Source organism: Phaethon lepturus, unplaced genomic scaffold (assembly GCF_000687285.1).
Source record: "Phaethon lepturus isolate BGI_N335 unplaced genomic scaffold, ASM68728v1 scaffold4728, whole genome shotgun sequence".
NCBI lineage: Eukaryota > Metazoa > Chordata > Aves > Phaethontiformes > Phaethontidae > Phaethon > Phaethon lepturus.
The window spans coordinates 43,732-55,934 of record NW_010555414.1 but is presented as its reverse complement, the minus strand read 5'-3'; the positions used below and the strand labels follow the sequence as shown (position 1 = coordinate 55,934).

The 12,203-nt window shown below is 40.8% G+C and overlaps 1 protein-coding gene across 1 annotated transcript in view; it reads left to right on the top strand.

Annotated features, from left to right (window-relative positions):
• Positions 1–12,203, top strand: part of STARD9 (StAR-related lipid transfer (START) domain containing 9) — a 102,040-nt gene that overhangs the window by 69,830 nt on the left and 20,007 nt on the right. The window contains exons 25-26 of the mRNA XM_010292140.1: positions 5,595–5,782; positions 11,319–11,802. Coding sequence (XP_010290442.1) covers positions 5,595–5,782; positions 11,319–11,802 — 672 coding nt within the window. The remainder of the gene's footprint in view (positions 1–5,594; positions 5,783–11,318; positions 11,803–12,203) is intronic.

Genomic DNA, 12,203 nt, shown 5'->3' with positions numbered 1-12,203 from the left:
GGAGGTTTTGCATCGAAAGGCAAAAAAAAAAAAAAAAATCCTACCAAAAAAAATGCACAGGTGTGCTTTTTCTGTAAGTAGACCAGCTAATCAGAAATCCAAATGATACTTCACTGAATGGTAACTTCCATGAAGGGGATTACTCTGTGTGTACGTTTCCAAAGGTCGCTTCTTTCTAAAGGTTTCTGACTCTGCTGGCCGTTGTGACTGATTTCTGGTTCCCACCTCCTGCCTGCCACCCCCCAACTTTTGCTTGGGACTCTGCGAGTGGCATTGCTTCAGGAGGCTGGAGGAGGCGATAATACAAGGTCTTCATATCTCCTTCGTCGCTTTTCCCTTTGCTTTAAGGAGGAGAAGGGAGAGGTTTGGGCCTCTGTGCTAGGCAGAAGCAGATGTACGATCCCGTGCAGCTGCGGGGTGCCTGCAGCTCTGTGATGCTCTGAGGCCCTGCAGGAAGGGCCCCGGATTGGACACGGGTGGAGGGGGAGGATGGAGCAGGGGTGGATATGTATCAGTGGATAGGCTTGTAACCCGGACTTATGATTGCTCTCAGTGCTGGGATTTGCAAGGGTGCAAAATGCCTTGCCAACATCTTTTTTTTTCTGCTTTATTGTTAACTCTTCTTCCCCTGGAAAAAATCATTTGTAAAATGGGACTTGAACACTAGGCAGACAGAAGGATGGGGATGCTAACTTGACTGATGTTTCCTTTGGGAAAACTGGCAAATTTCAGCTTTTAGGATCAGTGGTTATTTTCACTTGAATTTCTCTATTTGAGCCTTAAGATTTTGTTGCAGAAGGCATTCAGCCTCACCACAGAGCTATTGCTGCCATAGTTACTGAAAACTGCATTATGCTGTAGCAGCTGCCAGCCTCTGCATCAGCAGTAGAAGTGTTTGGGGAAGAGGGGAGGAGAATTGCACAGTAGGATCCAGGAGAGCTGACGACAAAACACGCTGGAAAAAATGTGGATTTACAGATGGTTCATTTAGCATGCGTCATGCAAACTTTGTGGAGAGAAAAATGAGATGGGAAAACAATCCGGCAGCATCGGTATAATATGAAAATTTTTTAAGTAATTTGTGATTATTTTTAGTTTAAGGTTGAAGTCTCTCTGTTGTTGTAATTTTACTTGCTGTTTTTAAAGGTTTACTTGGAGGAGGGGTAACTGTTGAGACTTCTTGCTGCATTTGGTACAGCTAGAAATCTGCATGCTTTTATGAAATTCTATGCAGGGTTGCTTTTTTTATATGCTGTGTATCAGTATGCTTGTCCCATGAAACCAAGATTTTATGTATGTCTTGATACCTACAGAAATGAAGCTGATTGTCTTATATTTGTCTTGAGGTTATATTATTTCCTGCTAGAACTATACCAAGTGCAGGTTGCTTATATGGGAAGGCAGAATACAAGCAATAGCAGAAATTGGTCTGTGCTAGATTCCTGTATCTCACAGAATTCCTGATTTCAAGTCTAAATTTAACAGTATATCTGATTTAAGATGTTTTAGATTAAAGAAATGAGTGATCTCATCTACCTATTACCAGAATATGGCTAAATTCTTATGTTAGTTGAATTGATATTTGGTTTTAGTTTAATCATTCAAATATATATTACACAAACTGATTGTTCTTTGAATTTTCTATTAGGTGATTTAGCTATGAAGTGTGTGTGAATCTGTTGAGTTTTTTTCTGGGCTGTTATCACCTCATTTTTGAGTTTAGTTTGTTGTGTTATTTCCACAAACCAGCAAGGGTGTGTTGACGTGACATAGCATGTTCAAAGGTAGAAAGGGAGCATTCTTACTTCAGGTTCTTGGTTTCAGCAGTTTCTATGAGAGAGAGATCTGTATTCCAAACCAGCCAGCCATTTTGCTCTCATGGTCAGTAGTCTCACAGACAGAGGGAAAACACTTCATCTTCTGCCATACTTGTGTTATGTAAGTGGCTGTGCACGAATTGTCATTATCTTTTTGTTCTGCTTGAGAAAACCATCTTTAGGAAGGAACTTCCTAAAAGGCTGTTTAATGTTCAATCTCTCTATTCAGGTATTCGGATCTCTCTTTACTGCCCTGCCTGGTGGGTTTTTTGTTTTGTTTTGGGGCTTTTTACTATTAAAAATTAGGAGATGAAGCAAATAGGCACTGAAATAGCAGCAGAACTGCAATCTGTATATACATACCTTCAGCAACTGTGTTTTATTACAGAAACTTTAACCTTAGAGAGAGAGAATTGTACCAACTAGCTACCAGAGAAAAAGGATTAATAATACTGTAATGATTGCTGAGATGTATTTACGGCTTAAAGTGAAGTATCAGTATGGCTCTATACTCCTTGCATTTGTAGGGTGTAGTTCTAGTATGATTAATAACATCAGTTTGGCCCGCATCGTGTTCTGCTCTATTGGAAAGGATCTTAGTTTCATGTTAGTTCAGCAAAAAGCTATTACCACACACATGAGGGAATATGCTAGTGCTGCTGAGAACAGCAAACACCACACTTCTACGTGCATTGTTTGCATTGCTTATTCTCTAATACTTTATAATATGGGGGGGGCGGGGAGGGGGAAATGGTTTCAGCATTGTTGGAAAGTATGGGAAGAGCTTGTGACCCTTGCCTAGCTGTAAACAAATGTTACCTAACCACCTCTCTGAGCATTGTGAGATCTTTGGAATGAAATGCAACAATGAGTTGTTTCATATCCTTAAATGTTCTGGGTTTCAATTTGTAAACAATTTGAATTCTGATAGGTTGATTTTATGGATAGGATGGCTTGAGAACTAAAGTCATGGTTAGGAAGAACATAGGACATTTTGTAAGAGGAATTATATTTTTATCTAGTTTTAGTAAGCAGTTGCAGAGCAAGAATTCTTTGTCTACTATTGTACCATCATGCTGCGCTTTTCAGCCTTATTGTCAATGACTCACTCGGATTCCCCAATCTTGTACAGAATGATGCTAATAATCATAAATGAATAGAAATCAGCTCTTCTCATACTTGTCTTTCTGATATTTGATAATATTAATGGATCCTCATCATTCCTGTTGGATGAATGTACTTTGCTTCTTTCACACATGTCTCTCAGACTAAGTGACTTGCCCAAGGTCATGCAATTGTCCAGTAACAAATTTTAGATTCACAGTTTTCAACTTTCATACCACTATAGGAATCAGAGCTTATACATGTCTGTTAGCAAAACAGGTTAAAGACTACCCCATTGTCAGAGTATGAGCAGAGACTTAACATTTACAACTGCTATTAATGTTTATTATTTTTAACATATCAGCAAGAAGAGGCTTCAGCTGGCATCAAGGCTCTGTTAGGTTTAGTGCATAGGCATCCAGAGGCAGTCCTCACCCTGAAGACCTTGCAGCCTAAGTACTTGAAAGCACGGAGGTGATATAACTGCTCCAAAATCAGAGAGGTTTTCTGTCTCAGATCAGTACTTTAACCTCCAGATTATACTGCTGTTCCATTATATATTCCTTGGAAAATACGGAAGATAACCTGGAAGCCACATTCAGGGAAAGCCTCCCTCAAAGTTGTTATTAAAACCATGGGAACTTTTCCTAAACAAGATCCTTCAGATTTAATACTATGTTCAAAAAGTGACTCTTCCTTAGTTAATCAGTCTAGCTTAACCTCTGAGTTTGTCCCCAGTGGTTGGTGGCATTACAAATACCTGAACAGCTGGAGATTTATAATGGCCATATGAGCGTTTCAGTGCAGCAGTAAAGTGTCAATTCAAACCTACTTCAGCTGAATGAGAAATGAAGCATCCCAGTCCTGTTTCCTGGGGATCAATTAAAGTTTATCCTAGAGGAAAAAATTACAAATCACAGATTGTTGGCATCTTTGTAGTCAAGCCAAGGACAAATAGATCTTGGAGCTGCCTATTTTTATAATTTGTTCCCGTGGGTCCCAGACAGACACAAACCATTTAGCAGATGACAGTAGCAAAGTTTGTACTCCAACTGTTTGCACTGTGCCAGACAATTGAAGAGAAGATGTTCCTTTTCAGTTATTCTCACCAGCATTACATTTACATAAACATTAAAAACAAACTGAATTATGTTTTCCTTAGGTGAGTGAAAGAGAGTCACAATAATATTGTAAATTATTGAGAATCTTGAGGTTTTTATGTAGCAAGGCTTTCCCACTGCTGCTTAAGAAAGCGAAATGGATGTTCCAGGTAAAGGTACTCCAGAAGATTTGTAGGCTGGCTCTTAATTGTTTGATCTGTTTTGTCTTCTAATCTAGCACACAGAATCAAACTTTTCCTGTAGAAATGATTGCTTTAAACACATGCTTACAATTATAAATACAGATGTCAAATTAATTCCTATGTAGCAAAAGGCACATGCTCTTTTCATACAGGTGACCTCGTATTGGTAACAATTTTTCAAACATCGCGATGTTTCCAAAGCATTCCTTTTGAAAGTATATCTTTGTTTCCTTTTGACCCTCAAGGACTCTTTAGAGTTTTGGTACCTTTGCTGTCTTTAAAAGTATAATAAATACATTTTAATAAATAATTTACTTCATTAGTAAAATACATTAACTTTTTTTTCAAAACTTAAAGATTTCATTTTCTGAGGTTACATATGTGTTTAGAAACAAAACAACAGGCAAAAATCGTATGTCACTTACTTCATTAGTAAAATACATTAACTTTTTTTTCAAAACTTAAAGATTTCATTTTCTGAGGTTACATATAATAATGTGTTTAGAAACAAAACAACAGACAAAAATTGTATGTCACCTTTATATATAGTAAAACTTTAATGTTAAGAATTTCTGATTATAATGTGTGGACAGGTAGAGTATATATTCCTTTCAGAGGGTTAATGTATTTGAATATTATCATGGATCATGCTAAGAATTGATACTTTTTTTATTATTACTCTGTGTGTGTATGCATGTAAAATTTTGGCACACAGTCAGGAACCAGTCAGCTTGGAGGGGACTGTAAGGCATTTTTTCACAGCTTCATCACTTTCCCAATCACAATTCTGTTCCAAATACAGAAGCAGTAGCCTAATATAGTTGTTGCATCCAAGAGAGAATTGGGTGATCAAGTTCTTTCCTTGGTACTGCCAGAGACAGTCACAGTAATCTCAACAATGCCTTTCTAGGTTGGAGATTTTTGATCTGAAAACAGAGCAGAATGTTTGTCATTTCTGTAAAGCACTTTGAAGTACGTAGATGACAAATGTCCTATAAAGTGGTTATAAAATTTTATAACATATATGCAACTCCCCTCCCCAATTTCATTTTTGGAAGCTCTACAGCAAAATGAAAAGTGACAATATTTTTACATTTCTTATTATTATCTTTCTGGTGGTGGAATTTTCTGTTTCACCATGAGAGCTTTCATGTTTGCTGGCATTTATGATACTTACAGGATTGTAGCCTGCTGTGATATGCATATACACAGTTACTTTACCATTACGAGTTTTTGTCGTAATGCACTCTTATTAAACAAAACAATACCTTGAATGTTGTCTGTCTGCCTTTAGTAAGATGACTTATTTTATTACAACTGCTTGGGATTCGTTTCTTGTTTAAATTCACTGTCAACATTTCCAACTGCAGAGAAATAGATGCTGTGCATGAAGAGTACAAGCAGAAACTGAGAGACCAGGAAGCTTTCCACAGAAAACAAATTCAACAGCAGCAACTTTATGTTGAGGAGTTAAAGCAGCAGATCCTGAGAGGACAGATCAAAGCAGAGCAGGAACTAGAAAATGACCAAGCATTAATCAACCAGCAGATCCAAGAAAGTGGGTAACTGCCTCTTCCCCTCTCTCACTTCCATTACTGCATTCTTTCATCCTCTTGATGTTTTTGTCCTAGTTACGCTTTATATTATGGGCAGAACTTTTATTATGCCTTATTACTAGTTTTCTCCTATAATTGTCTTTCCCTTGAGAACAGTTATTAAGCTTTGATTAACAGGACTAAAGGGCCTCCTTCAGCTTGTATCAGCAGCAGTGTTTAATTAGCTCTGCAGGTCACTGCTGGGAGGGACAGCGCCAGCATGCTACTCCCCTTGTGGCACTGAGCCTCTTGTCTCCCAAGCTGCTCCCCATCCTGCCTCCCTGGGGTTTTGCGCTGTTCATATCTGTAGTGCAGCTCTGCCATATTGCGATGTAGACCGGGTCTGCTATTGTGTTTTAAGTTCTTCTTATGATATACCTGTGCTTCATCCAATGAGTTGTTCTGAGACTGAAATTGAGATGACTGTGGTAGTTCCTACTATAAGCTTTCAGGGGAAACTGCTCTAACACTGGATGTGATAGGTAGCAAGCAGCACTTCCAAGACAGCTGATGCTTGGGACCGTGAGGTGTGTTGGTTGAGGTACTCTCTTTATGCATTTCGTTCATGATGTCACCAACAATACGGTCCATTTTCACATGCTTTCAATGAATTCCACTCAATAAGAAAAAATAGGACCGTGGCATAAGACCACAGCTCAAGCTGAATTTTCTGTTGTTCCTATGTGAGTTTTAACCAATGAAAACAAAGAAAACACATCAGAGAAGTAGGTGGGACACTGAAGTTCAGAGCTAAGATCTCTAAAGAGAGTCTCACTGACTTTTATATAGTCAATATTTCCACACACCCCCTCCCTTTTATAGTATGAAGAAAAATGTATGAAGAGATTCTGTGGTAGAAATGGAAGTGCAACAAATTAAGATTAAAAATCAGATATGGGTTTTCTTCACCCTAAAGGTGATTAATTAGTGGTATTGTGTTCTCCACTGCTGAATATGTTTTAAATCAAAACTGGATCATAAAAAAGAGAGATGCATGCTTTGGTTCAAATAGGAATTTTTTCTAGGAAGTTCTACAGTGTTATGCAAGAGTACTACAGGCTAGATCAGTGACCAGATTTTGAATGGAAAATAGCTATGTCAGAAGGTGGAGCCACAGCATATTTGGAGAGGTATTTTTTTAGTCTCCGTAGCTCCTGGCCCCCAGAGGTGCTACTTTGCATGCAGGCAGACGTATTCAGCAATATGTCTTGGTGAGGTTGGGCTGCCTCTTAAATGGTTTATAGACTGATTTGGAACATTTTAAAACTTGATGTTTTTGACCACTGAAATTGTGTGGTCACAGTGTTCTCTAGTTTGTTCTTCTAATGAATGATTTGATCCAGGTTCCTTGATAAGGCAAGTATGCCTATTACAAAGGCATTGCTCCCACTTGGCAAAACCTGCTATTGGTTCCCGGAACGGGAAAACTTCTGTGAATTTTTGGAAGCTTCTCAGACCCTAACTTATGCAGTTTGCCATCTTTTAATTATACCAGCCACAATGAAAAGATTAAAAGGAAATTGTGGTGATGGGATGTAGCAGAAATGGACTTGGGATAGGTAGCTAGTACAGAGAACCAGGAGAGTTCCCCCAAAATATCTTTATTTTGTGGCTCTGTAGACTTGTTCTCTGCTTTTATCTAGTTCTGCTGTTTTTGCTGTGTTCATGCAAAGCTTAGCCAGGCAGTTAGTTTTTGCCAGTCAAATATAATTCTTCACTTGACAGCCCAACAAAGTTCTCCACCTTTTCTGCACCCTCTGTGTCTTAGCTCCTGACAGAGGAAAGTTTGTGAGCAGAGATTAATTAGCATCTTAGGGCTTGCAGCTTTGTTGCAAATCTGCCAAATATTCTGCTGGCTAGAAACATGCTAAAGAGGACAGATCTGGAAATAAAGGGTTGAGAAAAATGCTATTAAGAAAAAATAACTAAAATAATTACTAAATTGCTTGCCTCTGTAGAATAACTGTTGAGTTAGAATTCCTACTTCTGTGCATGTGGTGTGTGCAGAGCTACCAACATAAACAACACAGGAGACTCATTGTGGTAGGAATCACTAATGAAGTGATGCTTAACAAGATTGGTAGTCACCAAGCAAGTGATGCTGTGTCGTGGTTTAACTCCAGCTGGCAACTAAGCACCACACAGCCACTCGCTCCCTCCCCTGCAGTGGGATGGGGGAGAGAATCGTAAGGGTAAAAGTGAGAAAACTTGTGGGTTGAGATAAAGACAGTTTAATAGGTAAAGCAAAAGCCACGCACTCAAGCAAAGCAAAGCAAGGAATTCATTCACCACTTCCCACCAGCAGGCAGGTGTTCAGCCATCTCCAGGAAGGCAGGGCTCCATCATGCAGTTACTAGGGAAGACAAACATCATCACTCCAAACCATCCCCCTTTCCTTCTTCTTCCCCCAGCTTTGTACGCTGAGCATGACGTCATATGGTATGGAATATCCCTTTGTCAGGTGGGGTCAGCTGTCCCGGCTGTGTCCCCTCCCAGCTTCTTGTGCACTCCCAGCCTACTCACTGGTGGGGTGATGTGAGAAGCAGAAAAGGCCTTGACTCTGTGTAAGCACTGCTCAAAAATAATGAAAGCATCTCTATATTATCTGCACTGTTTATGGTACAAATGCAAAACATAGCCCCATACTAGCTAGTATGAAGAAAACGAACTCTATCGCAGCCAAAATCAGCACATTCTTCACCCCTTATTCCGTACCATTTACATCATGCTCAGGTACTACACTATCCAATACAACCTCATTAACCACCACCCCCTCTTCCCATCCTTTGAAATAATACACAGATATCATTCCCTTAGCCTATGGACCACCCCCATAAAATGTCTTTAAAGTGTCCACAAATGTCCATTGAGTTCATTAAGTCCATGTCTTTGGGCTCCATTATGGTGGTCACTCAGGACAGTAGAGGTGCTGTGTTGTGTGGAGTTACTGGGCACCGAAGCTAGCTCAGGTCAGGTCACTGCTGCATTTGAACTGCTCCTTGTAGGGCTTGTTCTCCATCGGTTCAAGTGGTTACTGCTGCAGTAATTCCTGTAACATGCAACTCAAATCCTGGGTTACAACAATTTAAAGGCATTTCCATTACAGTCTCCACCCCTGGTCCCTTTGGGCCAGACCATCAAGTTTAATGTTGCAATTAACTCCTCCCCTTGCCCCTGTTCCAGCTTGGACTTATCCACAGACTGCAGTCCCATAGGGTTGTACCTGCTCTAGGTGGAGCCTTATGAGCCACAGTTCCTCCAGGATTATACCTGCTGTGGCATAGACTTATCCACAGCCACAGTCACTTTGAGGTACACCTGCTTCAATGTGGCCTTACCCATGGCTGCAGTCCCTTCAGGTGTGTACCTGCTCTGTTTTGGGCTTATCCACAGCCACACGCTTTCAGGTGGTCCAGCATGACCTCATACACAGCCACAGATGCTTCAAGGTGTACCTTCTCCAGTGTGGACTCATCCTTGGGCCACAATCCCTTCAGACGTATAACTGCTATGGCATAGACTCAAACCACTGCCACAGGTGCTTCAAGATGTACCTGCTGTGGTGTGGACTTATCCACAGCCACAGATGCTTTGGGGGTGTCTTCCACATGTCTTCCACATGGACTTATCCACAGCCACAGATGCTTTGGGGTGTCTTGCTTCCACATGGACTTATCCACAGGTCATAGTCCCTTCGACTTGAGTTCATACTGGAGTTCCAGCCTATCCAGTAGAGCAGCAAAGAAACAGCAGCAACGCCCTGTCCGTCTGCTAGTGCAACCGCACCACCACTGCTGTTACCAGAATGTTCCCAGGCCCAGCAGAGTAAGAGGATAAGCAGTACAACAGTGCAGCAGGCAGCAAACACAAAAAGCAGCTACTAACGAGCAGTAGAGTCTAATATACAATAAAGCAAAGCAAGGGCCATTGCAAACACAGGAGCCTGCCAATTTATAGCTAAAGAGCAAGAACAGCTATAAATTTGATCTAGCACATTCCAATCAAACCTATCATTATCATGAACCCTTTGAGCCCCACGCTGGGCTGAAGAATGAAGGGCAGGACGTGTGGAGTTACTTATTGACTGGTGGTATAAGTTTGTCTTTTTTGAATTATGTTCGTCCTGTTAGTTAAAGGTTGTGTTGGCTTCACCTGCATCCTCGCCATGAGAGTATTTGATTGATTTCAAGTACATTACATGCTGAAGTGCTAATGTGCAAGATACGTAGGCTCCCATTGGGCTGTTTTGGCAAGTGCTTGTTGGAACAACTGTAGTTGCAACATGTAGTAAATTTGTGGTTGTTGCTGTGCCTTAGCCAGGTGCCACACAGGGTTTGTGTTGCTTGGGAAGTTTCCATCTGGTGGGTTTAGAGAGGCTGGCAGAACTGTCCAGCAGGTACCTGCACGGTGGCTTCCTTGTAGCCTTGTCTTCAACCCACTTTGAAGGTTGCATACCCATCCACAGGGCTGGTAGCTGGCAGCTGTGCAGCAAATGAGGCACATCCCAACTGGGGCGTAGAGAGGTCTAGCCTTCAGACTTACTGAACTTGCCACCTATAAGGGTGAGCACAAAAATTGCCATTTCCTGTGCTAAACAAAGTTGCTTAGCAAGACTCCGGGCTCCCTCATTTTCAGCCTAGATAAGTGAGAGAAAATAGTTGGCAGGTGGTTTTTGTTGGTTCAGTCAAGTTAAGGAGGAAAGGATAGGAGCGAAAGGCATGAAGAAAAATGTTTGGTTTAGAATAGTTATAAAACACTCAGATGCTGTGATGAGAAGTCAGTAACATTTTAAGACTGTACAAATGCTTCTTTTTTCATTCAAAGTGTAGGAATTTATTAACCAAAGGCTCATTAGTATGTGCATGAAATTCCATTTGCTGCATTAACACAGAGGCTCTGTTTAGCTCTGTACAACTTCCTCTTCTAGTTCCCTTGTTAACTCTGCTGTCACAAAGCACACACATTCGTAACATATACAAAGGTTAACATGTGACTTCAGAATAATTAGCAGAATAATAAGCAGAAGTAGTAGCATATTTCACAGTAAAAAGCTAATGAAGTCATACTTTACTACTGTGAATATATACCCTGTGTCTGAAAAGTGCACGGAATTGAACCCAGGCCTTTTAATGCTTCCACTGTATTTTAAGAACAAAATTGAGGTGGTGCTTGAGTGTAATGTTTGAGAAATTGAAATGTGTTCTACTTTTTGTTTACAAAGAAGCTGTTACCCACCAGTCGTCTTAGCTGTATCAGCCAAGCCCCTGCTTATATGTTGCAGTTGTTACTGGAGTCCTTATTCCAATAGAGAGGCTTTTGGTTATCAGTAAACTGCAGTAATGCTGTATTTTTCTCTAAACGATTTGTCAAAAGTCCGCTCTTCATGCATAGAAATTCTGTTCTCAAATAAGCTTTCAAGGCTGATTAAGAAACAAGATAGTAATGAACAATGTTTTTCCTATGTTTTTCATTTTCTTTCAATCATTGCTTTGTTTACAGACCAGCAGTGGCTTATAAATGAGAATAAACGACTGGCTGCCCTTCAGCAACAGCAGAGGGAGTTTGCAGTGCAAACAGAGTCTACGCTGTATGCAGAGGCTGAGGTGCAGAGTACCATTGGGCTGGAAATCTGCCCTTCCCTGCTGCAACAGAACAAGAAGAGACTGGTACAGCTGGAGCTCTTGCGAAGATACTCCTTAAAAAAGGCAGAAAGAAACATAAGACGGAAGAAGGTCAAATTTCAGCTGGAAAGGATTGTCAAGAAGCAGAAGTTACTGGAAGCCAAGCAAAACCTAGAGCAGCTGGAAGCTAGCTGCTGGCTCAATGAAGAGTGTGTGAAACAATCCGAAGTCCTAAATGAAAATACTGCTGTACAGTCCTCTTCAGATCATCAATTGCAAAAGAGAAGGAAGTCATTGGGTTCGAGTTCCTTGCAGCACAGGCAGCATTCATTCTGTAACCCGCATCTGCCCCAGGTACCCAGGTAAGTTAACATCTGCCAATTCCTCTGCACTTTCAAAAGTAATTTAAATTCGTAGAATCTTTGGGTTGAAAGGGACCTTTAAAGGTCATCTAGTCCAACGCCCCTGCAGTGAGCAGGGACATCTTCAACTAGAGCAGGTTGCTCAGAGCCCCGTCCAACCGGACCTTGAATGTTTCCAGGGATGGGGCATCTACTACCTCTCTGGGCAACCTGTTCCAGTGTTTTACCACCCTCATTGGGAAAAGTTTCTTCCTTCGGTGGCCACCTATAATCCAGAATGCTTTTCAATGTATTGAAACAATCCCAAAACTTGCAATATCAGTGAATTTACTATATTGTATGTCACACTGGAGCTGTCCTTTTTCCTCGTATCTGTACAGTGCATTCCCTGCTTAGCTCTT